The 24,098-nt window shown below is 37.3% G+C and overlaps 1 protein-coding gene across 1 annotated transcript; it reads right to left on the bottom strand.

Annotated features, from left to right (window-relative positions):
• Window positions 1-1,690: 1,690 nt before the first annotated feature.
• On the bottom strand, window positions 1,691-23,498 carry hrg (hiiragi). The gene is made up of 8 exons (XM_068352537.1): window positions 23,225-23,498; window positions 11,527-11,676; window positions 7,965-8,049; window positions 6,866-7,042; window positions 6,430-6,685; window positions 6,068-6,264; window positions 4,922-5,142; window positions 1,691-2,009 (listed from the first exon to the last, which is right to left on the bottom strand). The coding sequence occupies exons 2-8, from the start codon at window positions 11,667-11,669 to the stop codon at window positions 1,706-1,708; spliced, it is 1,383 nt and encodes a 460-aa protein (XP_068208638.1). The 5' UTR covers window positions 11,670-11,676; window positions 23,225-23,498; the 3' UTR covers window positions 1,691-1,705.
• Between the last annotated feature and the right edge of the window lie 600 nt (window positions 23,499-24,098).

A 24,098-nucleotide genomic window follows, 5' to 3' on the forward strand; every position in this document is an offset into this window, starting at 1 on the left:
AAGAAGAAGCAGAAGAAGAAGAAGAAGAAGAAGAAGAAGCAGAAGAAGAAGAAGAAGAAGCAGAAGAAGAAGAAGAAGCAGAAGAAGAAGAAGAAGAAGAAGAAGAAGAAGAAGCAGAAGAAGAAGAAGAAGAAGAAGAAGAAGAAGCAGAAGAAGAAGCAGAAGAAGAAGAAGAAGAAGAAGAAGAGAAGAAGAAGAAGAAGAAGAAGAAGAAGAAGAAGAAGAAGAAGAAGAAGAAGAAGCAGAAGAAGAAGAAGAAGAAGCAGAAGAAGAAGAAGAAGAAGAAGAAGAAGAAGAAGAAGCAGAAGAAAGAAGAAGAAGAAGAAGAAGAAGAAGAAGAAGCAGAAGAAGAAGAAGAAGAAGAAGAAGAAGAAGCAGAAGAAGAAGAAGAAGAAGAAGAAGAAGAAGAAGAAGAAGCAGAAGAAGAAGAAGAAGAAGAAGAAGAAGAAGAAGAAGAAGAAAAGTTTACCGCTTCATTTTTTGGTATTGTGACTAACTTGTATTTAGATAAAAACAGAATATTCCTCCTATTTGCAACAGAAAATTCACGTAACAACAGATGCAGATTAATTAAACATGTAAGCTAATTGTATTCTTAATATATCATCCTTCAAATGTGCACATCTTTTCAGAAAATTTAAAAATATATATGTATCAATGAAAATTATCAGTTTTTTTTACCTCAACATCGTTTATCTGACTTGACTATTGGAAGTTAGTCTGATCACTTAGCAAATGAACCACTAGGTTAATCAATAATGTACCAAGGCAGTGAAGAGTAGAACTTGAGTGGTTTGACTACAAATTAGAAACTTCATGTAAAAGAAAGAAGTATATATTAAAATATAAGACAAAACTGGAGAAGAACCACACAATTACACAATGAAGTAACAGATGAGAGAAGTTAAATAGCAAAGTGACTAAAGGAAGCAGAAATCATGGTAGAGTTAAATGCTAGAGGGCAAAGGGGCAATGCAAAGACCATTTACTAATACCTAGAGTAAGGTATAAAAGTCACAAACCCATACAGGGCCAATTCTGAATAACCACTGTTCAAGATGGTATTCATAATTACCTAAATTCATAATTCCAGACACCATTATGTTCTGTTTCTCCTTCTCTCAACATGGTATCTTATTTCTTTGATGCATATCATAATGTTGATGAAAATAAACACATTTATTCAACCAGCCATTCATAAGACTAATAACCAGAGGAGCACTCAGTAGAGCGCAGACCTACGCCACGGCAGCTTATTTCTCGACCTTTTGCTCAACCGTGACCTTGACCTTCCAAAATCTAATCATTTCTATCTTTTAACATAACAGTTAATCACTGGAAGTTTCATTACTCTACAGTTAAAATTGTTGTCATGAAGCTGTTCACAAAGAATCACACACACACACACACAAACAGGGGGTAAAACATAACCCCCTTCCCACTTCCTTGACGGAGGTGATTAAAGTATACTTGCCACACACAAGAGGGAGAGATGCGTCTTGATAACTGTGACTAACCTTAGAAGGAATAGATATTATTCTGCATAATGAATGTATAATTTAGAAATATTTATTGATATCTCTTGGCAGAGATGGAAGTTTTAAAAATAACTACCAAAATTCAGAAATAACTATTTATGAATTGTGTACCGTTGAAATAAATAAAGATGAATACATGTACGTTGCCATACCACTGTAGTCCAAATCTAAAGAGTATAAAAACCATAAAATAACTCACCTATTTCAACAAAAGTGTTGATATCATTTGTAAGATCAATATTGATATTTTCGCACGTTTTGAAATCGACCCCGAGAAACCATGCCGAGTGTGGTCTTCCTTTGTATTCATCGTGACAACAGCTGAAACCTTGCGGATTTATATGGACCGTCTTTATTATGGGATTATGTTCTAGGGTCTGGATCAAGTGCCTTATTTTACTCTCCACTAAACCGTACCACTCTAAGTGATCTTCTGGTGTTGAAGCACTGGCCAATATGACCAGGTAGTGCCTGTGGATACAACATCAGAGTCAGTATGGATTAGGCAAAAATCTATGAAGAAGTCATAGACTGTTTTGCAGGAATAATAAACATCTATATTTTATCAAAATAAACTGTGCAAATGAAAACAACTTTAAAGACCCACTGGTCTTTAGAAAGACTAAAAGAAACCTTTTTTACATCTTCATTAGAAGGAAAAATACTAAAACTAATGTATGTATAAATTTTTCCCAATAAAAATGTGCAATAACCTTAGTCAGAGCTATTTTTCTTATCAATGACAACTTACACTAAATAACCCCAGCTAATGCCTAGGTTACCTCCAATAAACATACCAAAAGAAAACCATAGGAGAAAATATCTACTTATAACATCAAATTGTCTTCCCTAACCCAAATACAGTAATATTAATCAATAATTACAACCTAAAAAATCCTTCAATGCAACATTGCTAATAATTATACCATTTACAATCACAATCACTAACTACGTTATAAGCAAACAAAGCTTAGTGAACATAAGAATTTCATTATGAATGAGGCAACTGTATACTGTACTTTACATGCTTGATGCTCCTCTAACAGCAGTTAAACAAGGTCTAATTTTTACAGGGCTAAAATGTCACTTCTCTCACCTTCTCCCTACTACTCTTCATTCAATCCTGTGCTTTTCAATTACTTTCCTAACATACCAGTGTTTATTCAAATATTTTCACTTTGACCATGCTCAAGATCTCTCGTGGGTATTCTTTGGTATTTGGAATAGTGACTGATATATAACCGCCTTCCAAGGGCCATGCTATAAACATAAGACTATCCATGTGACACTGCTTTTTTGCCAAAATATTCGCAAGAACTTAGAATCATAATCATTATTGAAAACCAATGTGATATGGATTTAAACAGCCCTGAACCCAGGGACAGTTTTCTTCTCTTGGTGACAAACATTTAGTGTGGAATAACCTTCCATAAGAGACCCATTCTATCTACGATCGAAGCTTGCTTGACAATGTAACATTTCTTAAATGTACTCCTTGAAGCCCCTTGACAATTTTGTCCTCATATAACATAGCTTATCCAATTTTTGTTAAATATTTCAAGATATCCACTGCAATGACAGCATCTTCTAACATAGGACTATTAGTCACTTAAGCAGGTCCTTCTGCCTTAGTAAATTAATTTTCCTAGCTGTACATTTTTGGGACCTTTAATAAAGGGGAACATCTTCAAAGGACCTGGTATGGACATCAAAATCGATATCAAGGTAGATGATATCAGGTGATGAGCGTGGGTGAGTAACCCCACCCACTCGCCTGTCAAAAACTCTTCACTTTTGACCTTCGCCTCAGCAATGAGTGGTAGTTGAGGTGGGAAGTTCAACTTTAAAGCAATCAAGTTTGTACAGCTGAGAAAATACAAAAGTTTCAAAATAATTTATTTGTTCTGTAAAGCAGAACTGGTCCATTATTTTTCTTCCCTGGAAAATGCAAATCTACCTGGTCCTGTATGCAAATGAAATGACGCCAGAAACCTCCTCTGATAGGTCCTGGTCAGTACTTAATGTAGTTACAAACTTGGTACTTAAGCGCCAAGAATCTTTCTCTATGGAAGTGGAGATGCAGTCTGGAATGAATTATCTGCCATGTGAAGGAAAATGGATAGGTATTCGTCCTTCAACCTCCCATTCGTAAAGGAAGGATGGGGGAGAACTACTTATAATTCTAGTCTAATGATCAGAAATTAAATACATCAGTTTTTAGATCCAGAAAGTAACAGTACAAAAGCTTCATCCCCCAAGTAAGGGGAAGGAAATCGGTAGGAAAGCAGTAATTTTACTTCTACCCCAGACTTGCATAGAACATGTTAGCATACATAAGATGCTTCCTGTCCCGTATGGAAGCAGAGTTTTGCTGCTAATAGAACTGCCACCACAGTGCCAAGAACTTGAGTATTGAAGGACTTGTGAGTAATTTCCTTAAATAGAAGGCTGTGAAGGAGTCTAAAGGGATCAATACCACTGACTTTGTGAGTTCTTAGTTTGATCTGGTACTTCAACCCTCTGTTCTTCATTGTCTCGAAGCTAGAAAAAGTCTGTTTTTGACAACTTCCTTGATTTTGCCAGTGTTTAGGAAGAGTTGCTGACACTTAAAACTTGAAATGTCAACTACTTTATAGAGAGCACCACTCAAACCAAAAAGAATGATAAAAAGATTAACCAGCCTATGATAGAACGCAACAGTACAACCATACTGTGCGACAAAAGACCAAAGGGAAAAGTCTTTGACAGGAAAGTGAACAGAGTTACTTGCCAATGCTCACTACCAGTCGTTAACCTCATTAACAATTTCACAAACAATTCCATCTCCACAGAAGATAGTCCCTTTTTTCAAGGACAAAACTTTTGTATACACTTGGGAACAAATATCAAAGCAGTATCTTCCCATTACAACCCTTTAACACTGACATTTTTTGTGATGGTTTACAAAATCCTATAAGGCATTCTACCTAAGTCATATGTCAAGATTGTTAAGTTTTCCCTCCCTCTCCCCTCTACACATATATATCTCTCTCTCTTTGTGCAATCTGTTACCCCTCATGTCCTTCTTCAATCATATCTCAAAATAAACCATTCAACATCTCTATTATGATCTCTTTGCACTAACTTAACTGTAGTACCAGACACTTAGTCAAATATAAAGCAAGCTAAATCTATCACACTGTACCCCTAGCATAAATACAATTAAAGGACCAGCTCAAGCTGTGGTAATTGTAACCTTGAAGTATTTGATGAATGGCAAAGTTCATGTTACTCTCCAGCTCTAATTCCTTCGCTTCAATAAACATTTCCATATCAAATTTCCTAAGAGATCACCTTTTCAAAATACCTGTAACTTATCCTTTCGCAGACAATATAATACTTACTTATATTTGGTGAAGAAACTTGGAGGTTGGAAAAGTTTATCCCAAGTGGCCTTCCCTAACATGATGTCTTCAGTAATCTGAAGCCCCATCATGAATTCTTCGACCATGACGGCTTTAGTTGACTGTGTTGTGTTGAACGTTGAATTTTGTTGTGGGTACGCTGGGGTGATTATGGGCATCAAATGAAATCTGTCTTGTACGTTAACTCTTGGATCCCACACCTGTGGAGGGAAACAGTAAAAATAATATGTAAGAATACTGCATTGGTAAAATCCTGGGGATTACCCACATCTACTTACAATTCTTATCATATAAAGTATATTACTAAAGAAAATTAAAAATAACACACCATAAATACTTACTAATACTGCACACTATTACATCTCAATAAACTATAATGGCAAATCAGATGTCAATTATTAAATTAGTAAATGAATTGCCTCAATGCATTAATTACAGTAGATTACTATCTGCAATTCTGCTACCTGTAATTACTCTAAGGCAATCAAGAATCTTATTTCAAACATCAATCAGTAATGCCACTACAATTCACTGATGAGATTACAATAGTTTTACATACTTTACACAAATTCTATTCTCATAATACCACCCGTAGAAAGGACCTAAGCATTAAACAGAGGAACGCTAGGCAGTTATTATTATTATTAGAAGCTAAGCTACAAACCTAGTTGAAAAAGCAGGATGTCAGCCAGTTCATCATAAAAACATTCACAAACTAGAGGGGCACTTCGCCACAGCAGCTTATTTCTCAACTTTGAAATGTATTAATTGGCACAGATTTTCATACACTCAAATATAAATCAAGTTTGAAGTCTCTGTGACATTGATGTCCAAACTTATGGCTGATTACGGGAATTGGACATTTAGTTTGACCGTGACCTTGACCTTCCAAAATTTGATCATTTCCACCTTTTTACATTAGTTAATCCCTGCAAGTTTCATTACTCTACGATTAAAATTGTGGCCAGGAAGCTGTTCACACACACAAATGGGGTAAAACATAACCTCTTTCCAATTTTATTGGCAGGGGTAATGACTACTAAATATATTACAGGACAGAAAATGTAAGTGAACAACTCTGTAGAAGGGCCAAATGCCTTGCATATAAGGCTTTATTGCACTTACCTTAAAACCAAGTTTTCCATCAGATGGCTGCTTGAGATATACAGGAGCTGGCCAGGACCACTTAGAAAACACTAAGAAGAACTTTTCTACTAATGTGGACGCTGTTGCATTTGGGTATAACTGACATGTTCTGGCAACCAACATCGCCCAAGACACTCCTCCCAAGTAGCCTAATACATTACTATAAACACCATGACCTGCATAAAAAAATGAAAATAGTTTTTAATGCGAGCAGAGCAATCAAGTCAGGGCTGCAAACAGTTTCTAATGAAAGTTTATGTAGAGCAATTATAACATATTTCACTTTTTATACATTCTATAGGCATTAAATCCACAATAATATTATTGAGAAGATGACTCACGTTTGGCCCAGAGTTTTATTGCCCTCAGGGCTAACCTAAAACTTTCTCGGTTGGGAACTTGACGAAGAATTTCATCGGTTACGCGGCAACCATTCAAGCTTCTGACACATTTTTCATCGAGATTTTTTAAAATGCTGTCTTCTTGAAGTTCAACGTCGTCATTTATTTCTTTAAGAGCCAGCCTTGCGAACAATAAATCAATCTCTATGCCTTCGTATTTCATTTTGATAAGGGGCACGTACGCATCTTCCACAGCCTAGAAAATTTGCAGTAAAAATATCATTAACCTTTGAAGAGATTCGTCTATGACAATATAAATCAATAAAAATTATCTTGGAATAACAGCGTAATAAAATATATCACAACCTTTCTATTTTATGAAAATAAACCAATGCATAATACACAAGAACAGCTAAACAACAAAATGACAACTTACTCTCATTTCTGTAACTTCTGGCAACTCTTTCAAGAGTTCTGAGAAACTAGAAAAGTAGTCTGACCTATCAATATGCCTAGGTGCTACACATAAGGCATCTATGTCAGCACCTTGACCCGCAACACCTAGACGATACGAGCCGAAGGTAAATATTTTACCTCCGACTGTATCTGCAATCTGAAAAAAACACTTGGTATTAAATAACTGAATGTTTACCTTCGAAGAGCAGACATTTATTAAGTACATGTATATCAAAATCCATCAAATGGTATAATGCAACAAAATTCCCTAACGTAATTTAACATTCTGCAACAAAATTCTCTAACGTAATTTAACATTCTGCAGCAAAATTCCCCAACGTAAATTAAAATTCTGCAACCAATTTCCTAACGTAATTTAACATTCTGCAACAAAATTCCCCAACGTAATTTAACATTCTGCAACAAAATTCCCCAACGTAATTTAACATTCTGCAACAAAATTCCCCAACGTAATTTAACATTCTGCAACAAAATTCCCCAACGTAATTTAACATTCTGCAACAAAATTCCCCAACGTAATTTAACATTCTGCAACAAAATTCCCCAACGTAATTTAACATTCTGCAACAAAATTCCCCAACGTAATTTAACATTCTGCAACAAAATTCCCCAACGTAATTTAACATTCTGCAACAAAATTCCCCAACGTAATTTAACATTCTGCAACAAAATTCCCCAACGTAATTTAACATTCTGCAACAAAATTCCCCAACGTAATTTAACATTCTGCAACAAAATTCCCCAACGTAATTTAACATTCTGCAACAAAATTCCCCAACGTAATTTAACATTCTGCAACAAAATTCCCTAACGTAATTTAACATTCTGCAACAAAATTCCCTAACGTAATTTAACATTCTGCAACAAAATTCCCTAACGTAACCTAACATAAGTTGACATTCACTAACCACCACAACTGTTGACGACTTTCCTTCACAACTAAAATATAATCTACACCTTGAACAAAATTTATTTACAGTAGCTACAATTCTATATTAACACAATAATATTTGAGCAAAACCAAACTAAATGAAAAACAAACGAATATCAGCCAGTACCTGTGGTGGCATATTTTTGTTGTTGATGCTTACATCCCGAATCCAAGAACGAACAAGGTCATTAAGCTTACCAAGAACCTCAAACCTGGAAGAGAATCGAAACGTCATGTCAGACAAGATTGGCAATGTTTAAATGATGTACTTGTATCTAAATAGCACAAAGATAACAGATATTTAAAAATATTCTTATGTCTGCTTTGGAGTTCTTTCAATTTCCTGAATATTTTTAACATACAGTATTTTCATCTGTATAACATTAATCATATTTCAAAATTGATTAATCAAATTTGTCTCATTTTAATTTACATCAGCATAATAGAAAATTATATAATCCCCATTGCCCCGGAAACTCTACTCATAATTCCTCCATAATATGGTGTTAGATGCTCACTGCACCAACCTGTTTTTTACAATAACTCAGTCAGCTTTGTTTGTGTATCATAATTCACTCTCAATATAGAAGGAATACACCATACAAATGGGATCAAGCTGAATCCCGGGGCGAACGATAACCGTGAAAACCTGAGAGACTTACCAATGCAGACTTAGCCAAGGTATTTATTGTGACCCTGATGGATAGGCAATTTGTATTACTGTCCGTTACCAGTGCAGACAAAGCTGCGGTACTTATTAGAACCCTGACAGATTGGCAATTTGTAATACTGTTTGTTACCAGTGCAGACAAAGCTGCGGTACTTATTAGAACCCTGATAAAGCTGCAGTACTTACTGGAACCCTGATAGATAGAAAATTTGTAATAGTCTGTTACAAGTGCAGACAAAGCTGCGGTACTTACTGGCACCCTGATAGATAGGAAATTTGTAATACTGTATACAGGTTGCAGGTCTACAAAGAAATTGATTTTTTTCCAGCCTTCAGTTCCATTCGCTAACCAGAAATGTAGATTGTAGAAGCATTACCTGCTTTCCAGTGCTTGCATGCCATCACCTATGTAAACATGTCAACAGATTTAGGCAATTGTGATGAATAGGCAGAAATGGCACACAGCACATATATTCAGGTTAGCCCAACTTGCAGGACCATGAAGAGAGTTGCCTACATCAGTTTCCACATTCTAGTTTTATTGTCCTTATCTGACTTTTGGACTGGAGCCTGAAAGAAAGGTAGAAAGGGGTGGGAATATTCCTGGTACACTCTTGAGAGGATTATCAAAACTCCACTCAAGGGTTTTGAGGTAGTATGACAGACGTAGCCATAAATGAAGCCTTGGATTTAGTCCCCTTTAAGTCTCAAATGAAATATAAAATTTTAAAAATAACTTGCACTTTTTTTCTAGCTATATAATCTTAAGTCCGTTAATATAGGAAATGTCTTCGTGGTTGTGGGATCATCAACAACAGGTGGTGAGCGCAGTTGAGAGTCCCACCTACTCTCCTGTAAAGGACTTCGCTTTTGACCGCTGGCTTTGGACCAAGGGAGGTTTGTACAACTAAAAAGAATGAATATTACTTTCAAAATTTACTTTATACATATACAAAACTTTCATCCTTTAAAACAGGGAGACTCTTATTAATAGGAAAGAAGTTGCCCTAAAATAGAACCGACTGGTGGTTTTTCTTTCTTGGAAATGCCAGTCTACCTGGTCCCGTACATGAGCAAGGGAATGACTCCCGCAGCCTATCACCCTATCATAACAATTAAAAGGCTGACAGGCCCTGGGAACAAGCCTGGTCGCCCGGCAATGATGATTCCACGGAGGAAGGCACCCCGGGGGTTTCCTTAACAGAAAAATGGATCTTCGGGGGCACAATCACAGCTCAGCATCTTCAGATGTCAGTGATTGACCCCTTGAGGAACCACACACCTGGTGGAGATATGACATCGCATACAGAATGCCTTTCCCTTCGAAGGGCAAGGATCGAGTCTTTACCTTCGATCGCCTAAGGGGTTGCATACTGTTACACAGATCTCACATTCTACTAACCAACCCTAAAGGTACAAATTGTTAAGAAAAACTCTTATAAGCATCTAGAAGTACTGCCAGGCTTAAAATCCCTAACCAACCCCAAAGATACCGATTGGTAGCGAGCTCTGAACAGAGAAGCATGCTAAAAACAAGGAACAATCTTCCCTCGGCATAACAGGAAATGAAAAATTTTGAGTGCTATGCCCAATCTTCCCCTGGCCACTGCACTCAAATTTGTTTGACCAACCTCGATGGTACCGGTTAGCAGAAGAGTACCGACAGAAAGAGAAACTAAGAGAATGACCTTCCTAGAGAATCATCCCCTTCCTCAACAACTTCCCCATATGGAATTACCCAATCATTGGAAAAAGGGAGGGGAAGAGATAGATAGAGGAGGAAGGGCGAGAGCAAACTCCCCCTACTTCCCTTGGCAAACGAACAACACTAAAACACCATTAGGTCCACATGGCAGGGCACGTCAGGCATTACCGGAAAACGCTGATGATCAGTATAGGGCACGACGGTAAGAGCAAACACCAAGGCCACAACAAGTAATTGCCTAATGGGGAGGAAAATTCCCAATCGAGTCAGTTAACACCCAAAGAGAGGTTCACCGTCTCCCTGATCAGCAAAGCCATCTTTTCAGGAAGGGATACAACACCACCCTTAAAGAGAGCTACATATTAAAGTCCCACCCTTCACAAGGTACACAATATGTAGGTCAGAAGGTTTGTATCCTCAAAAGAACAAATTCACTATCACATCCTTACCTTCTAGCTGTTGAACAAAAGCGCTCACAAAACACAAAAATACAGCAAACACTTATCACAAGCAAAATAAGAAAATCTCCAGAGTCGAGAGAGCAGTAATAAGTACGTACATACATTCTATGACCAAAGACAAAAATGACATGATATAATCGGGGAGGTGAGCGACTCAGCAAACCTTTACCCGCTAGTTACCGTAACTACTTTGTTAATATTTTAATGATAGTTTCAGCCCTCACTGAAGACAATACTGTACTCCTCACTGAAGGACGAAAGATTTATATTCACTCGGAAGCAGACGTTAAAAAGACCTAAAATGCAAAGTGAAATATCTATGATCCAATCTTGTAAACAATAATAATTGATGAAAACTAGAAGGGCACTCAGTAGAGAGCAGACCTGCGCCTCCGCAGCTTATTTCTCAACCATGACCTTAACATGTATTAATTGGCGTGGATTTTCATAACCTCAAATATGAACCAAGCTTGAAGTCTCTGTGACAACAATGTCCAAACTTATGGCTGAATATGGGAATTAGACATTTTGTTTGACAGGGACCTTCCAAAATTTAATCATTTCCATCTTTTTACATAACGGTTAATTCCTGCATGCTTCATTACTCTAAGATTAAATTGTGGCCAGGAAGCTGTTCACAAAAAAACACACACACAAACATACAGGGGCAAAAACATAACCTTCCAATTTTGTTGGTGGCGGTAAAGATTAGAGTATTCATATCTAAGCACTCTTATCCATCACCATCATCTCTTTGTAATGAGAAAAAACACTAAAAATAAATACTGTATTCCCACCCACAAAAAAATTTCAGATTTAACTTTATCAATATTCAGTGTTCCCGTTAACTCACCTATGATTCATTTCTTCATCCGTCTCGAACATCTTGGCCTCTCGAAGGTACTCCTCCAATTTCTTAGTTTGCATTAAATCCAATGGCTTAGGCCCTGCAAGACTAATGGCCGAGGTCATACCCAGAGTCTTTGAAGATTCCATCTTTGATCTGCAAATAGATATTCGATTACTAAATAAATCATATTTGTTATTAGATCTAAACTGAAATATGACACTAACTTATAGTACTTGTACAGTATGCAGCAAAACTGATGATACCGGAATTCAGTGATTTTTGTACGAAAGTCACTAACTGGCAACTCTCACATTCTTTACATTTCTAATGAGACTAGGTTCCCAGGACGAAGCATTTTGAAATTCCGCTAAATAAAAGCTACAGTTCATCAAGTGCGATTTTAGAGAATTAATGCTGATATTTTATCAAAATATCAGCTAGATCATTATGGAAAAAAAATAATCCAATAATTTCAATTAATGATCAAAAATAAAAAAATTATTACTTAATGAGTCTGACTTTTTAGCCACCACAGTATTTAACGTAAAGAACGTATCAAAGAGGTAATTGTGGGCGGAGTCTAACAAGACATCAACTGGTACAGTGGTAGGGTCATGGTGACACAGACACACAGTCACAGTCTCACAAAGTACGCCTATATGTATAGTCATCAAATAAGCCAATATATTTATATACGTTAAATTTTGGATTGTCTAATTGACCTCGAGATCACACCCCCAGGCAAAATCACTCAAAGACTACAGGATCTGACCGGCCGGATTTCGAAACCTGGTCGGTCAGATGCTATAGTCTTTTGAGTGATTTCGCCTGAGGCTCTGATCCCGAGGTCGGTAAGAGAATCCAGATTTTAATGCATTAAAATATATGGCTTATTTAAAATATGAAAACCATGTTTAAATTTGCATATATATATGTATATGTGTATATATATATATATATATATATATATATATATATATATATATATATATATATATATATATATATATATATATATATATATATATTTATATATATATAAATATAAATATATATATATATATATATATATATATATATATATATATATATATATATATATATATTTATATATAATAATATATATATATATATTTATATATATATATATACGGGTATATATATATATATATATATATATATATATATACAGTATATATATATATATATATATATATATATATATATATATATACTGTATATATACAGTATATATATATATATATATATATATAGAGAGAGAGAGAGAGAGAGAGAGAGATATAACATGCCTAAGCATATTATGCCATAAAATAATGATGATATTGTCTTTATTTTAATTATTTTAGTGGAATTTGAATGTTTTATTTTTCACATATGCCTATGTATTTTAAAGAACTATACATAATTGTTTTATTAAATTATAGTGGTCTATCGTTTACTTAAACTTTAACGATTGTATCATTAGTCTTAGTCATTATCTATTACTGTATTTGGTTTATTAATGCCTTTAAGAAGCTTCATCTTTTGAGATTTACTTAGGATATAGTCAGACCAAACTCGTGAAGGTTTAAGAGGCTCAGTTTGCCTCTCCTCGCCTTACTGTTATAAACAACTTCAACTTTGTACTTTTGATTACATAATTCTTATTAAGCCTATAGGCCTAGGAAAAATAAAGAAGGATGTATAATACACTTTAACTGTGGAGAAATTTCACAAATCATAACTTATGGCCATATAGACACCCTTTGATGCGAGTATATATTGCTGCTATTTAACATACAGTATAGCCATGCCCTAGCATGCTATATTATTATTATTCTAGATATGGGGTTATTATAGATTCTATACATTATAACCAATAATAGAGGTAGAATCGATTATATTTCTAATAGAGAAGATAGCTCACCACCTCGCTTATTGACTTATCTAATTATCATTATTTCCTCTCCCTGAAGAAACCCTTCGTGAGACTAGAGCTATAAAGGTAGAGCCATGGCCTATAATAATTTATTGCAAATTTCGAAACTACAACCCTAACTAACTTTTGCTTTATGCACAAAACGACATAAGCAAAATTAAATAACAACTTTGAATCCATATCCTCAATTTATAAGTTGTTAACCACTAGACTAAAGGGCTAAGCTTAAATGATTTTCCCTCCTGACTTCCCCCTTTTCCCCACTCCCTCTTATCAGACAGATAGTTCCTTGAATAGTTAGTCTCACGGAGTCACGGTGACAGGGGGATTCGTGCTGCGCCAATGTATTTAATTTTTTTTCTGAAATATTATTCTAGCAAGATTTATTTAACTATCTAATATTTTTCAATGCTAAAATTTTTACATAACAATGGACCAATGTTGTCCAAGCAAGAGAACTCTAACCCAAGACAGTGGAAGGCCATAGTACAGAGGCTATGACACTACTCAAGACAAGAGAAAAATGGTTTGATTTTGAAGTGTCCTCCTAAAAGAGCTGCTTACCATAGCTAGTTAAGTCTCTTCTACCCTTGCCAAGATGAAAGTAGCCACTGAACAATGACATTGAAGTAGTTAACCCCTTGTACAAAGAAAAATGTTTGGTATTCCCAGTGTTGTCAGCTATGTGAGGAGAGGAGAATGTGGAAAGACTAGCCCAGACTATTCGGTTTATGTGTAGGCAAAGACAAAATGACCCGTAACCAGAGAGAGGGATCCAATGTAGTACTTTCTAGATAGTTAATGGACCCAATAACTCTCTATCAATAGTATCTCAACGAGTGGCTAGTGCGCTGGCCAACCTACATGTTGATGGCAAGAATGACCCTAAGCCTCAACAAATTTGGTCGGAAAACTTTGCTCAACAAATATTCAAATCTATTCCTCCTTGACGTGATTGGGAAGAACAGGTCGATAGACAGCTACTTCAATCAAGATGCAAATAAAAGAATGTGTTCAGAGGATAAACTCATCCATTGAAAGATACCCACAGTTCCCCTTCACCCCCTTATAAAGGTAGAGCAGAGGGAGTTGAATCTGTCAAGTCTTTTAAGATTCTTAAAATGGGATTCTTTATTATGTAACTCACTTTCATCAGTGCCTGTTTATACATAAACATTGGCCTGTCCGATGTCTCATGAGTGAGAAGCAAGGATGGATGAGAGTGAGAAGCAAGGATGGAAGGAAAAGGAGAGGAGTCGATCAATCAACATCAGGCTCCGGCCAATTTTTGTACCCAAAGTAAGAAGCTTTCAAGTCCACATGGAACCATAGGGAACTTTGGTAGCTAAATGTTGAGCTAGCACCACGGTACCAGGAAGGTGTCCAGAGACACCGGGGAGCCTTCCCTCCAGTAGATTGACACATAAGTTGTTTGTCAATAACAGAAACCTTTCTTAATTATCTGTAAAACCAAACGGTTCCTCCTAGATGTTAAGAACATGCCAATGCCCTTAGCTTTGTAAGCCTTCTCCTACTGTAGGTCGACCAGTGTTTTCCCTTGTAAGATATAGGAACATCAAACAATCTTAACCTCAATCCGAGAACTGGACTCTACACTTGGCATGACCCAAGTTGGAATGAATTTTATCACACAGGAAAAGCAGCATAGACTTTCCCCCTGCATCTTTGTAGGAGTCCAGGAAGGTCCTCCACTTATGGGAAGGATGGAAATAGGGTCAGCCAAGAGCACGTTCAATGACTAATATGTCAGCCCCACTAATGGGAGAAAGAGCACACGCTATAAAGTGTAGCTGGCTGTAGATAATGCAAAGTCTGACAAGATTTCCATGACTTTTTCTTATTCCTAGGGTGGAGGAGGATGAAATGCACCAGCGTTTCTTCGGCTTACATAGTTGAGGATGGTAGAGAATGAAGTCCAAAATCTTCAGAAGAATGGGGAAACCTTGAAGACTTAACCTAATTGCAGCATAAATAACTCCAACAAAGCAAGAGGAAGACTGGAAGCAAACAACATCAGGTGAAAAAAAAAAAAAACTAAGTACTTCTATACTTCAATCTTAATGATTGCCGAACGATAGTCATTGTGACGCTATTTCACTATGAAAGGCAATTACTATTATGAGATTATAAATATATACACTTTCAAAAATTGTTTAATCAATTTGTATTTCTCCTATCCATACAAACCTGTGAGACCTTTAATAAGAGAATGACTTCAGCCAAGTTGGAACCGGCCATTAAGCTTTTAAAGGTTTAGAGGCCACTCAAGAAAGGGAGGGGCACGGGACAGTGACATGGCCCTATTCAGCAGGACAATGCCCTAGAGACTGACAATATACACATACGATCAACGTCCAAGCCCCTCTCCCCCCAAACTAGGACCAAGGAGGGCCAGGCAATGGCTACTGATGACTTGGCAGATAGACCTATAAGCTCCCCCAAAACCCCCTTCCTCAGCTCATAAGGATAGTGAGGTGGTTGCGGCAAACAAAGAAACTAACGAGTTTGAGCGGGACTTAAACCCCAGTCAGGGACGTTACCAAATCGGCCACCATAACCCTTAACAAGATAAACACAACTGGCCGCAGGGTGAAGCCCAGCCCACCCGACATGTACAGCTCACCTTCACTCTGACCTTTGGCCTTGGACTAGTGGGGTGGTTGAGGCAGGTCATACAAGGTCTCAGATTTGCATGGCTCCATCACAACCTACGGTAGAGGAGGATCGGTGGCTGCTGACCTGTCGCTTCAAGCACCACTAAAAGCGATCTTTGTCGGAGGCGCTCATGAGGTACGAGCTTCAACGATGAAAGGTATCCTAGGAGGGACCCTTTTTGTTGGTTGTTCATGAGAGATAAGAGACAATTGCGCTACTTCTCCAAGTCTGTTGAAACAATCATCTTAAGGGAACTCTTGCTGCTGCCATATCTATCAACATACCCAGATACTCCATCCGTCTCTTAAGCATAAGACTAGACTTCAGCCAATTGATCACGATCCCCAGATTGTGACAAAAGGTGAGAAGTTTGTCTAGATCCTGGAGCAACCGTCTCCTCAAGAATGGCAAGATCAACAGGTCATGAAGATATCGCAGAATGCAGATCCCATTCGAATGGGTCCAAGCTGAGACTAGCGTGACCATTTGGGGAACAGTCGACAGTCCGAAGCACAGAACTTTGAATTGGCACCTGACTCCCCTGAATAAGGCGGCAGTACTTTTTACCGGAAGGATGGAACTGTATTTGAAAATACAGTACGTATCCTTTAGAGACAGAAATAACGAAGTCGTCCTTCATTACAGCAGCACAAACAGTCTACGTCCTGAATGGAGTTTGGAGAACAAACTCATTCAGGGGAGAGATCAATGACCGGTATCCATCCACCAGTCACTTCCTCTGTGAGAGAAGGCTGTGAAAACAAGGAGCTTCAGTTTGGACAACTTCTAGTGCATTTTCTCCATCATCACCTTCGCTTTCAAGGATGAGCGAGTTAGAGAAGGGGTAGAGTTGATGAATGGGAGGCAGTATCCATCTCCGAGGACTTTTACAACCGAACTCTCTAGACCCTGTTGGTACCATGTTGACCAATGGCTTGACAGGCATCCCCCACTAGCAGCAGATGAAGAAGGGGATCCCCACACTCAACAACCCCAATCTCATTTCCTAACTCTGGTGGTTGGGAGCAAAAGGGGGGAGCCTGATCTACATTCTTCTTGAAGTAGAGGGTCCTGGAAACTCAGATCTTGATCAGCGCTTCGCCGTCGTATTATTTGGGACTGTCCTTCTGGGTTGAGAAGCTCTATGACACCTCGCTCTAGCAAGTCCTCTGCCCTAAGTATGAATGAGTCGTGACTCGCCTTCCTCCATTTCTCGACGGTCTTCCCGAGTTCTTTTTCAGGGAAGAGAGTCAAGGCAACCAGGATATGTGCGTTCTTGAGGGAGAGAAACGCTTCCTGTCCCACCTGGCTAAGGAAACGTAAAGCCACTGTGCATCTTTTCTCTTCAACACCCAGTTTGCTACTGGTTGGGCAAAGGATGAGCCAAGAAAGTCACTGCCTTAGCTCAAGAGAGTGCTAAGTCTAAAACTTTCTTCAGTGGAAATTGACAAATTGCTAGATGAAGTAAAGAAATATAAGGCTTTGGACCGGTGGTCAATCCAGCTTGTCATTGCTGCTTATTTCACAGATGCTGATTTGGCGGTAGAGAAGAAAATGCCCTTGCACTATGGTCTGCCTGCCATCATGCCTGAATTCAGTGCTGATGTCGCTGGATCAATCGGAAGAGGTACTAGGACAGCCTTTTCCAAGTCATAAAATCTCCACTGACGAGAGAAAGATGGAGGCAAGACCTTAGTGCTGATGTCGCTGGATCAATCGGAAGAGGCACTAGGTCAGCCTTTTCCGAGTCATAAAATCTCCACTGACAAGAGAAAGGCAAGACCTTAGTGGATCTACTGTACTTGACCAAAGTGAATTCTTAGGTCCGGTAACCTGAGAACTCGCTCGAACAAGCGTCTCCTGCATAAGGATCGACCCCAGAAGCTCAAAGGCTGGTCTGGAGGCTTGAGGGGCGCCGATCCATCTGAATCACCCCGGCCTCGATCAGCTCCGTGAGTGTTTCCCAGAGTCCGTTCATCTCTCTGATGAGTGCGAGAACTCTAACAAAGGTTGACTCTGATTCTGCTGGGAAGGAACCTGCATCAGAAGTGGGAGAACCTACCTTTATCCAAGATTCAAGATTCCTCCCCTCACCCCCAAGGACTAGGATCAACAGCGCTGAGTAAATTCCTCTCTCCCGTTACAGTACAGTAAGATTTTTTTCCAACAAGGGCCAAACCTGGTTTATACTCCTAAGGAGCTGAAAGGATTGTGGACTTACGAGAAGCCTCTGCAGCCTCATTTTTTTCCCTCTCTTGCCCCACAAGATCAGAGAGATGCTAGGTGTCCCGATTTCAGAGGCACGCGAGGGGAACTGTGACATTAAGTGAAAAGATTGATCTCGTTTATGAGGCAAATTTCTTGAACAAGAGCAACCTCAGGTCAAACGGCGAGTCTTGGGACTGAATTTCAGGTTAGGTTTAATCCATTTATGTCCACAGATATATTAGGCAAACCACCTGTTCATGAGTTGACCTACATGCTAAAAATCATGGGGGAATGCAGTTGGAAACTGGGGTTTTGGGTGGGAAAAATCAGTGATTTGCTTCAATATTAACCCTTTTACCCCCAATGGACATACTGGTACGTTTCACAAAACTCATCCCTTTACCCCCACGGATGTACTGGTACATCCTTGCAAAAAACTGTTTTTTTACATTTTTTTGCATATTTTTGATAACTTTATGAGAAACTTCAGGCATTTTCCAAAAGAATGATACCAACCTGACCTCTCTATGACGAAAATTAAGGCTGTTAGAGCAATTTAAAAAAAAAAAATATTAAGCAAAATGTACTTGAAAAAAAAAAACGCCTGGGGGTTAAAGGTTGGAAAGTTCCAAATAGTGTTGGGGGTTAAAGATCAGGAGTACAGTACACACAGTTGGAAAAATATATGGCTATGTAAGTGGCATGAAATTAAAGAATCATATTTAGCTATGATCCACATCATGTACCTCAAATGGTTTTTACTCTACCATGGCTCGCTTCACTCACAAATAAACATCATCTCATTGCCCCCCTGTTCTGATAAGCGGTACATGGATGAACTGCAAGAGCCGATCATGTGGGTCATTATTTTAGGGATATCGTTTTTTACTTTCAAAAAAGCAACAATAGCTATATACTGGTGTGTTTTAAACATGATAAATAACCAAATTAGGTGATTATATTTTCAAATAGATTGAACTCCCAATGGAAGACGTCTTCTTGCGAAGATAATCATACCAGAAGTGGAGCGGAGGCATGGGGCTCTTAATAAATTTAGAAACTTATGCATACATAATTGGAAGCTCTTAATTGGCTCAAACAAGCCAGCTAATGATTACATCATACAAATGTAGCTGTAAAAATATGGTTGCAGGCAATGCAAGTTCATCGATTGATTCCAAAATTCTCTGGCATCCCGACACCGAAGGTCACTGACGCCAAATAAAATGCCTGTGCAGTATCCAACACCCAGTCTCTCAAAGGCAAACAATTTACTTAGAAATTGGACAGTGGGACGTAGACCCTTCAGTGTCCTAGGTTAGGTTGTGTTTTTGAGTAATTCCCTTGTAAAATGTTGTTTTCACAATCTGTCCCAAAAAAACTATGCAGGCTCCCATTTCCCACAATGTTTAAGTGCATAAAATTAGACTAATGGCTATACATTAGGGCAGGATATAACATGGTAAACAAAGGCAGGAAGATATATGGCTATCTTATAGGGTATGCTATAACAAAATTGTAAACAAAAGCAAGGAGATTTAAGGCTATCTAATTGGGTACGCTATAAAACAGAAATAAAAGGAAGGAGATTTATGGCTATCTAATAACATATGCTATAATATGGTAAACAAAAGCAATGAGATCTATGGTTATCTAATAGGGAACACTATAACAACATAGAAATAAAATTAAGGAGATCTTTGGCTATCTAATAGGGTAGAATATAACAACACATTAAACAAAGGCAAGGAGATCTATGGTTACCTAATAGGGTACGTTATAACATGGTCAACAATAGGGTATTACTATAGCCTAGTGTATTAGAGGGTAATATAACCTAGGGAAAACACTACTTTCTTCTATTGTCCTTTTCTTCAAAAATGACAATCATCCCTGTCGGAAATGAATAGTTTCAGAAATATATATATCTATATCCAATGAAAATGGGGCACCCCCAGTGGGAACTCGGGGTTTCGGGTGGGAAAAACATACTGGGGAAATAGTATATAATGGTAAAACAAGCCTTTTCTTCTCTATACATTATCTTCTTGGATGTTTAATAAACCGATGAAAAACACAGAAAAACTTTACCAACAATAACATAAGAGAGCTATAGCTATCTAATAAGGTACACTTTAATAACATGGTAAACAAAAGGAAGGAAAACTATGGCTATCTAGTAAGGCACGCTATAACATAGTAAACGGTAGTTTTACTGTATTACAGATTCTCATTTCAAACAGAAAATATGTTTTCCTGTAGTAAATAACATGATTTGACCTTCATTTCAACCGCAAACAAACAGAACAACCAATTCGACTAACTTTAAGTAGCCGAACTGGTTGCTGTTATTACGGATGAAGGGAAGGTGAAAACCGGTTAAATCACAATATTTTCTACAGGAAAACATATTTTCTCTTAAAATGTTTAAATATAATTTCTTTTGTTATATATATTCTGTTAAAATGTTTAAATATAATGACTTGTTCAAATTCTGTGTCACTTCACTCACGTATGTACTGCGAACGCTAACATTCGCAATGTTACGATGGCATTGCTGTACTATATTACAGGGCAATATAATCTAGGAAAAAAAAATACTTTTTTCTATAGAAAAAATTCCGCTCTCTTCGAAAATGACACTCGTTCGTCACTTTTTCTGTTCAAAATGAGAATCTGTAAGGTTCAGGTTCAGGTTGAGGCTTTGCCTTTGCAACGGCGCCTCTGTCTCTTTTAGTTTTGTGTGTTCCTTATTTTCACTATTTTTTCTCTTTTCATCCACATTTGTTGTAGTACACTTTTCTTATTTTCAATATTTTCTTCACAAAAAAGGAATTTTCCAACAGTTTGTGCACTATCTTCTTCGTATGGTTGTTGGAGCTCAATTGCTTTTATTCTTTACCTATAATGGTTCTTGTTCAGCCACTGGCTCGCTTACACTCGCAGGAAAATAAAACATAAAGCTCGAATACTTTACCTATATTGGTTCTTGTTCCGCCACTGGCTCACTTACGCTCGCAGGATAATAAAACATCAAGCTCATATGTACTGGCAAGCGGTAATGTTGAGCTGCGCACGCTAACATTAGCAATATTCCGATAACATTAGCAACGCTAAATATGATGGTTCTTGTTCCGCCACTGGCTCACTTACGCTCGCAGGAAAATAAAACATCCAAGCTCATATGCACTGGCAAGCATTAATGTTGACCTGCGCAAGCTAACAAAATAGTAAAACTAACACATTAAAATTAAAGAATTTAATGACTTACTTTTATGAACGCGACAACGAAACTTGTGGGTCACGGGGTGTTGTGACTGAGCCTGTGATGTCTTAACTTCTTTGTCTTGGTTCAGTACTGCACTTGGAACACTGTAAACGTTGGGCTATTGCATTATGAAAATTAAGAAAATTATCAACATTGGAATTCACCAAAATACTTTCAAGTATGGATTAAAGCAGTCGTTACAATTTTCTTAAACTTCCATCGTAAAATACGCAAAAAGATGTCACTCGAACAAACAAAGACCTGACTTGGACAAAGGTTTCCACGGAAAAGTTTGATGGAAGGTGAGGGTAGGGAAATATTAACCATCCTGTGCAAACTTTCCATACGTATGGGTTCGTGATTGGTTAACGGAAAAGTAACGGAGTCTAGAGAGTAACATGAATGAACTAAAATGGGATACTTGTCCAGAGCAAGTATTTATGTGAAATCTGGGCATGACAAGGTAATAACAAAATGTATAAAAGAAATATAGCAAGATAAAATGGTGTAAGATAGATAATATTTAACGGGAATATAAAATGAGGTGATTTTATAAAGTATCGGATAAAAAAACGAGAAATACTGGGGTCAAACATATGTATAAGAGGGTATTACATCAAAGGGATAGTATAGTTGTACCGGTTTAAGTCATATACTTGAATAAAGCGGGTGAAGTCGAATTGTTAAATTTGACGGTTAGAGAAGAAGAAATCCTATTGGTGGAGGAGCTTATGCACAGAAGGTCGAAACCTGCTATGTACAAACGAACGAGCGAGAGCGACTACAACCGACAAGTAGAATTACATAAGAAATAAATGAAAAACACTGCTAATGCTAGCATGTTACGCTAACATTGCCGCAGCTCAATATTACCGTATTTTTTCACGAGACATAGCCTTTGCAACAGCGCCGCCAAAGTTTATCCTCTTAAACTGTTTTGTCTTTTCCTCTGTTTATCATACCTCCAAGACTGTAATGTATAGAAAATAAAAGGCTTGTTTTACCATTATATACCGTTTCCCCGGTATGTTTTTCCCACCCAAAACTCCGAGTTCCCACTGGGGGTCCCCCATTATCGTAGGATATAGAAATATATATATATATATAAATACATATATATATATACATGTATATAACTATTCATTTGCGAAGAGAGCGGAATTTTTTCTATAGAAAAAATTAAGTTTTTTTCCTAGGTTACATTGCCCTGTAATTCAGTACAATAATACCTAGTGAACAAAAGCAAGGAAATAGGGTACGCTATGTCTATAAAATGGTAAACAAAAGCAAGGAGATCTATTTTACAACTATATGGACATATAAAATAAAGAATAATAACAAAAGCCTAACCTAACCCGGGCTAAGGATAGTGCCTTACTTACTAGACACTAATTTACTTGGGTTTATTTTGACTAAAGGCTAATTACACACAGCGTAGGCCTCCTCTAAAAACACAAGCCTAAACTTTCATTGTTCCGACTCCAATGGATAACACAGACTCGTAGTAAAGTATTTCCTGAACACACATGGCTTAGACTATATTAAAAGCCATAAAATATTCTCATAGCACCAGAAAACCTTATAAATCAAAGGAACTTCCATCAATTTACCTGGAGAAGAAGGCACTAGCCTGAGCCTTACAGGCCTCCGATGGGCTTTATCGAACGTTAATATATCGTGAGATTTAACCTCATTTACCGGATCTACAGACAAATAACGGGCATAGGCGGAGAAACGGATCACCAGGAGACTCGTTCTCGCTGCAGCACTAGTTAAAAGAGAGATAAAACTTGCTAAATAACGGAGAAAAGGGGTACAGAAGCCCTCTCACTGGGTAAACAAAGCTGTGCCTCGGAACTTCACAACAAACATGGCCGACTTTCCGATCTTCTTCTACCTTGTGGCGTTAGACGACTCTCAAAAGTGAAGGTGTCTTCGCAAAGATGGGTCATTATTTCCCTTTAAAAAAAAGTTTATATGAAATTATATCCCATTTAAATAACATAAATAATATGATATTTCTTAATATAATTATTTTATTTTAAATTCATTTTATTATAGACGACTCACGGAGTAAAGATGTCTTCGAAAAATGTCATTTTTTTCCTTTTAAAAAAATTTATAATGAATTATATCTCATTTAAATAACATAAATAATATAATATTCCTCAATATAATTATTCTATTTTGAATTCCATTTCATTATTTTCAAAAATCATTCGACAATACAAGTTGTCTACGACTCGCACAGTGAAGGTGTCTTCGCAAAGATGGGTCATTTTTTTCCTTTAAAAAATGTTTATATGGAATTATATCTCACTTAAATAACATAGATAATATAATATTGCTTAATATAATTATTCTATTTCAAATTCATTTTATTATTTTCAGAAATTCTTCGACCATGCAAGTTGTCTACGCTTAAATTATGAAGCTTATAAACACCAGTTAACATGAAATCAATCCGAAATAGTGGTTCTCATT

This window comes from Palaemon carinicauda, chromosome 28 (assembly GCF_036898095.1).
Source record: "Palaemon carinicauda isolate YSFRI2023 chromosome 28, ASM3689809v2, whole genome shotgun sequence".
In the NCBI taxonomy this organism is placed as follows: Eukaryota; Metazoa; Arthropoda; class Malacostraca; order Decapoda; family Palaemonidae; genus Palaemon; species Palaemon carinicauda.

What these genes read in the sequence shown, in the direction of transcription:
- hrg (XM_068352537.1), bottom strand. Translation starts at nt 11,669, where the DNA reads ATGGAATCTTCAAAGACTCTGGGTATGACCTCGGCCATTAGTCTTGCA. An exon ending in ACAAAAATATGCCACCACAG is followed by an intron (nt 7,043 to 7,964) that starts GTACTGGCTGAT and finishes TGTTTTTTTCAG; the next exon opens with ATTGCAGATACAGTCGGAGG. An exon ending in AATAAAACTCTGGGCCAAAC is followed by an intron (nt 6,265 to 6,429) that starts GTGAGTCATCTT and finishes TTTTTTATGCAG; the next exon opens with GTCATGGTGTTTATAGTAAT.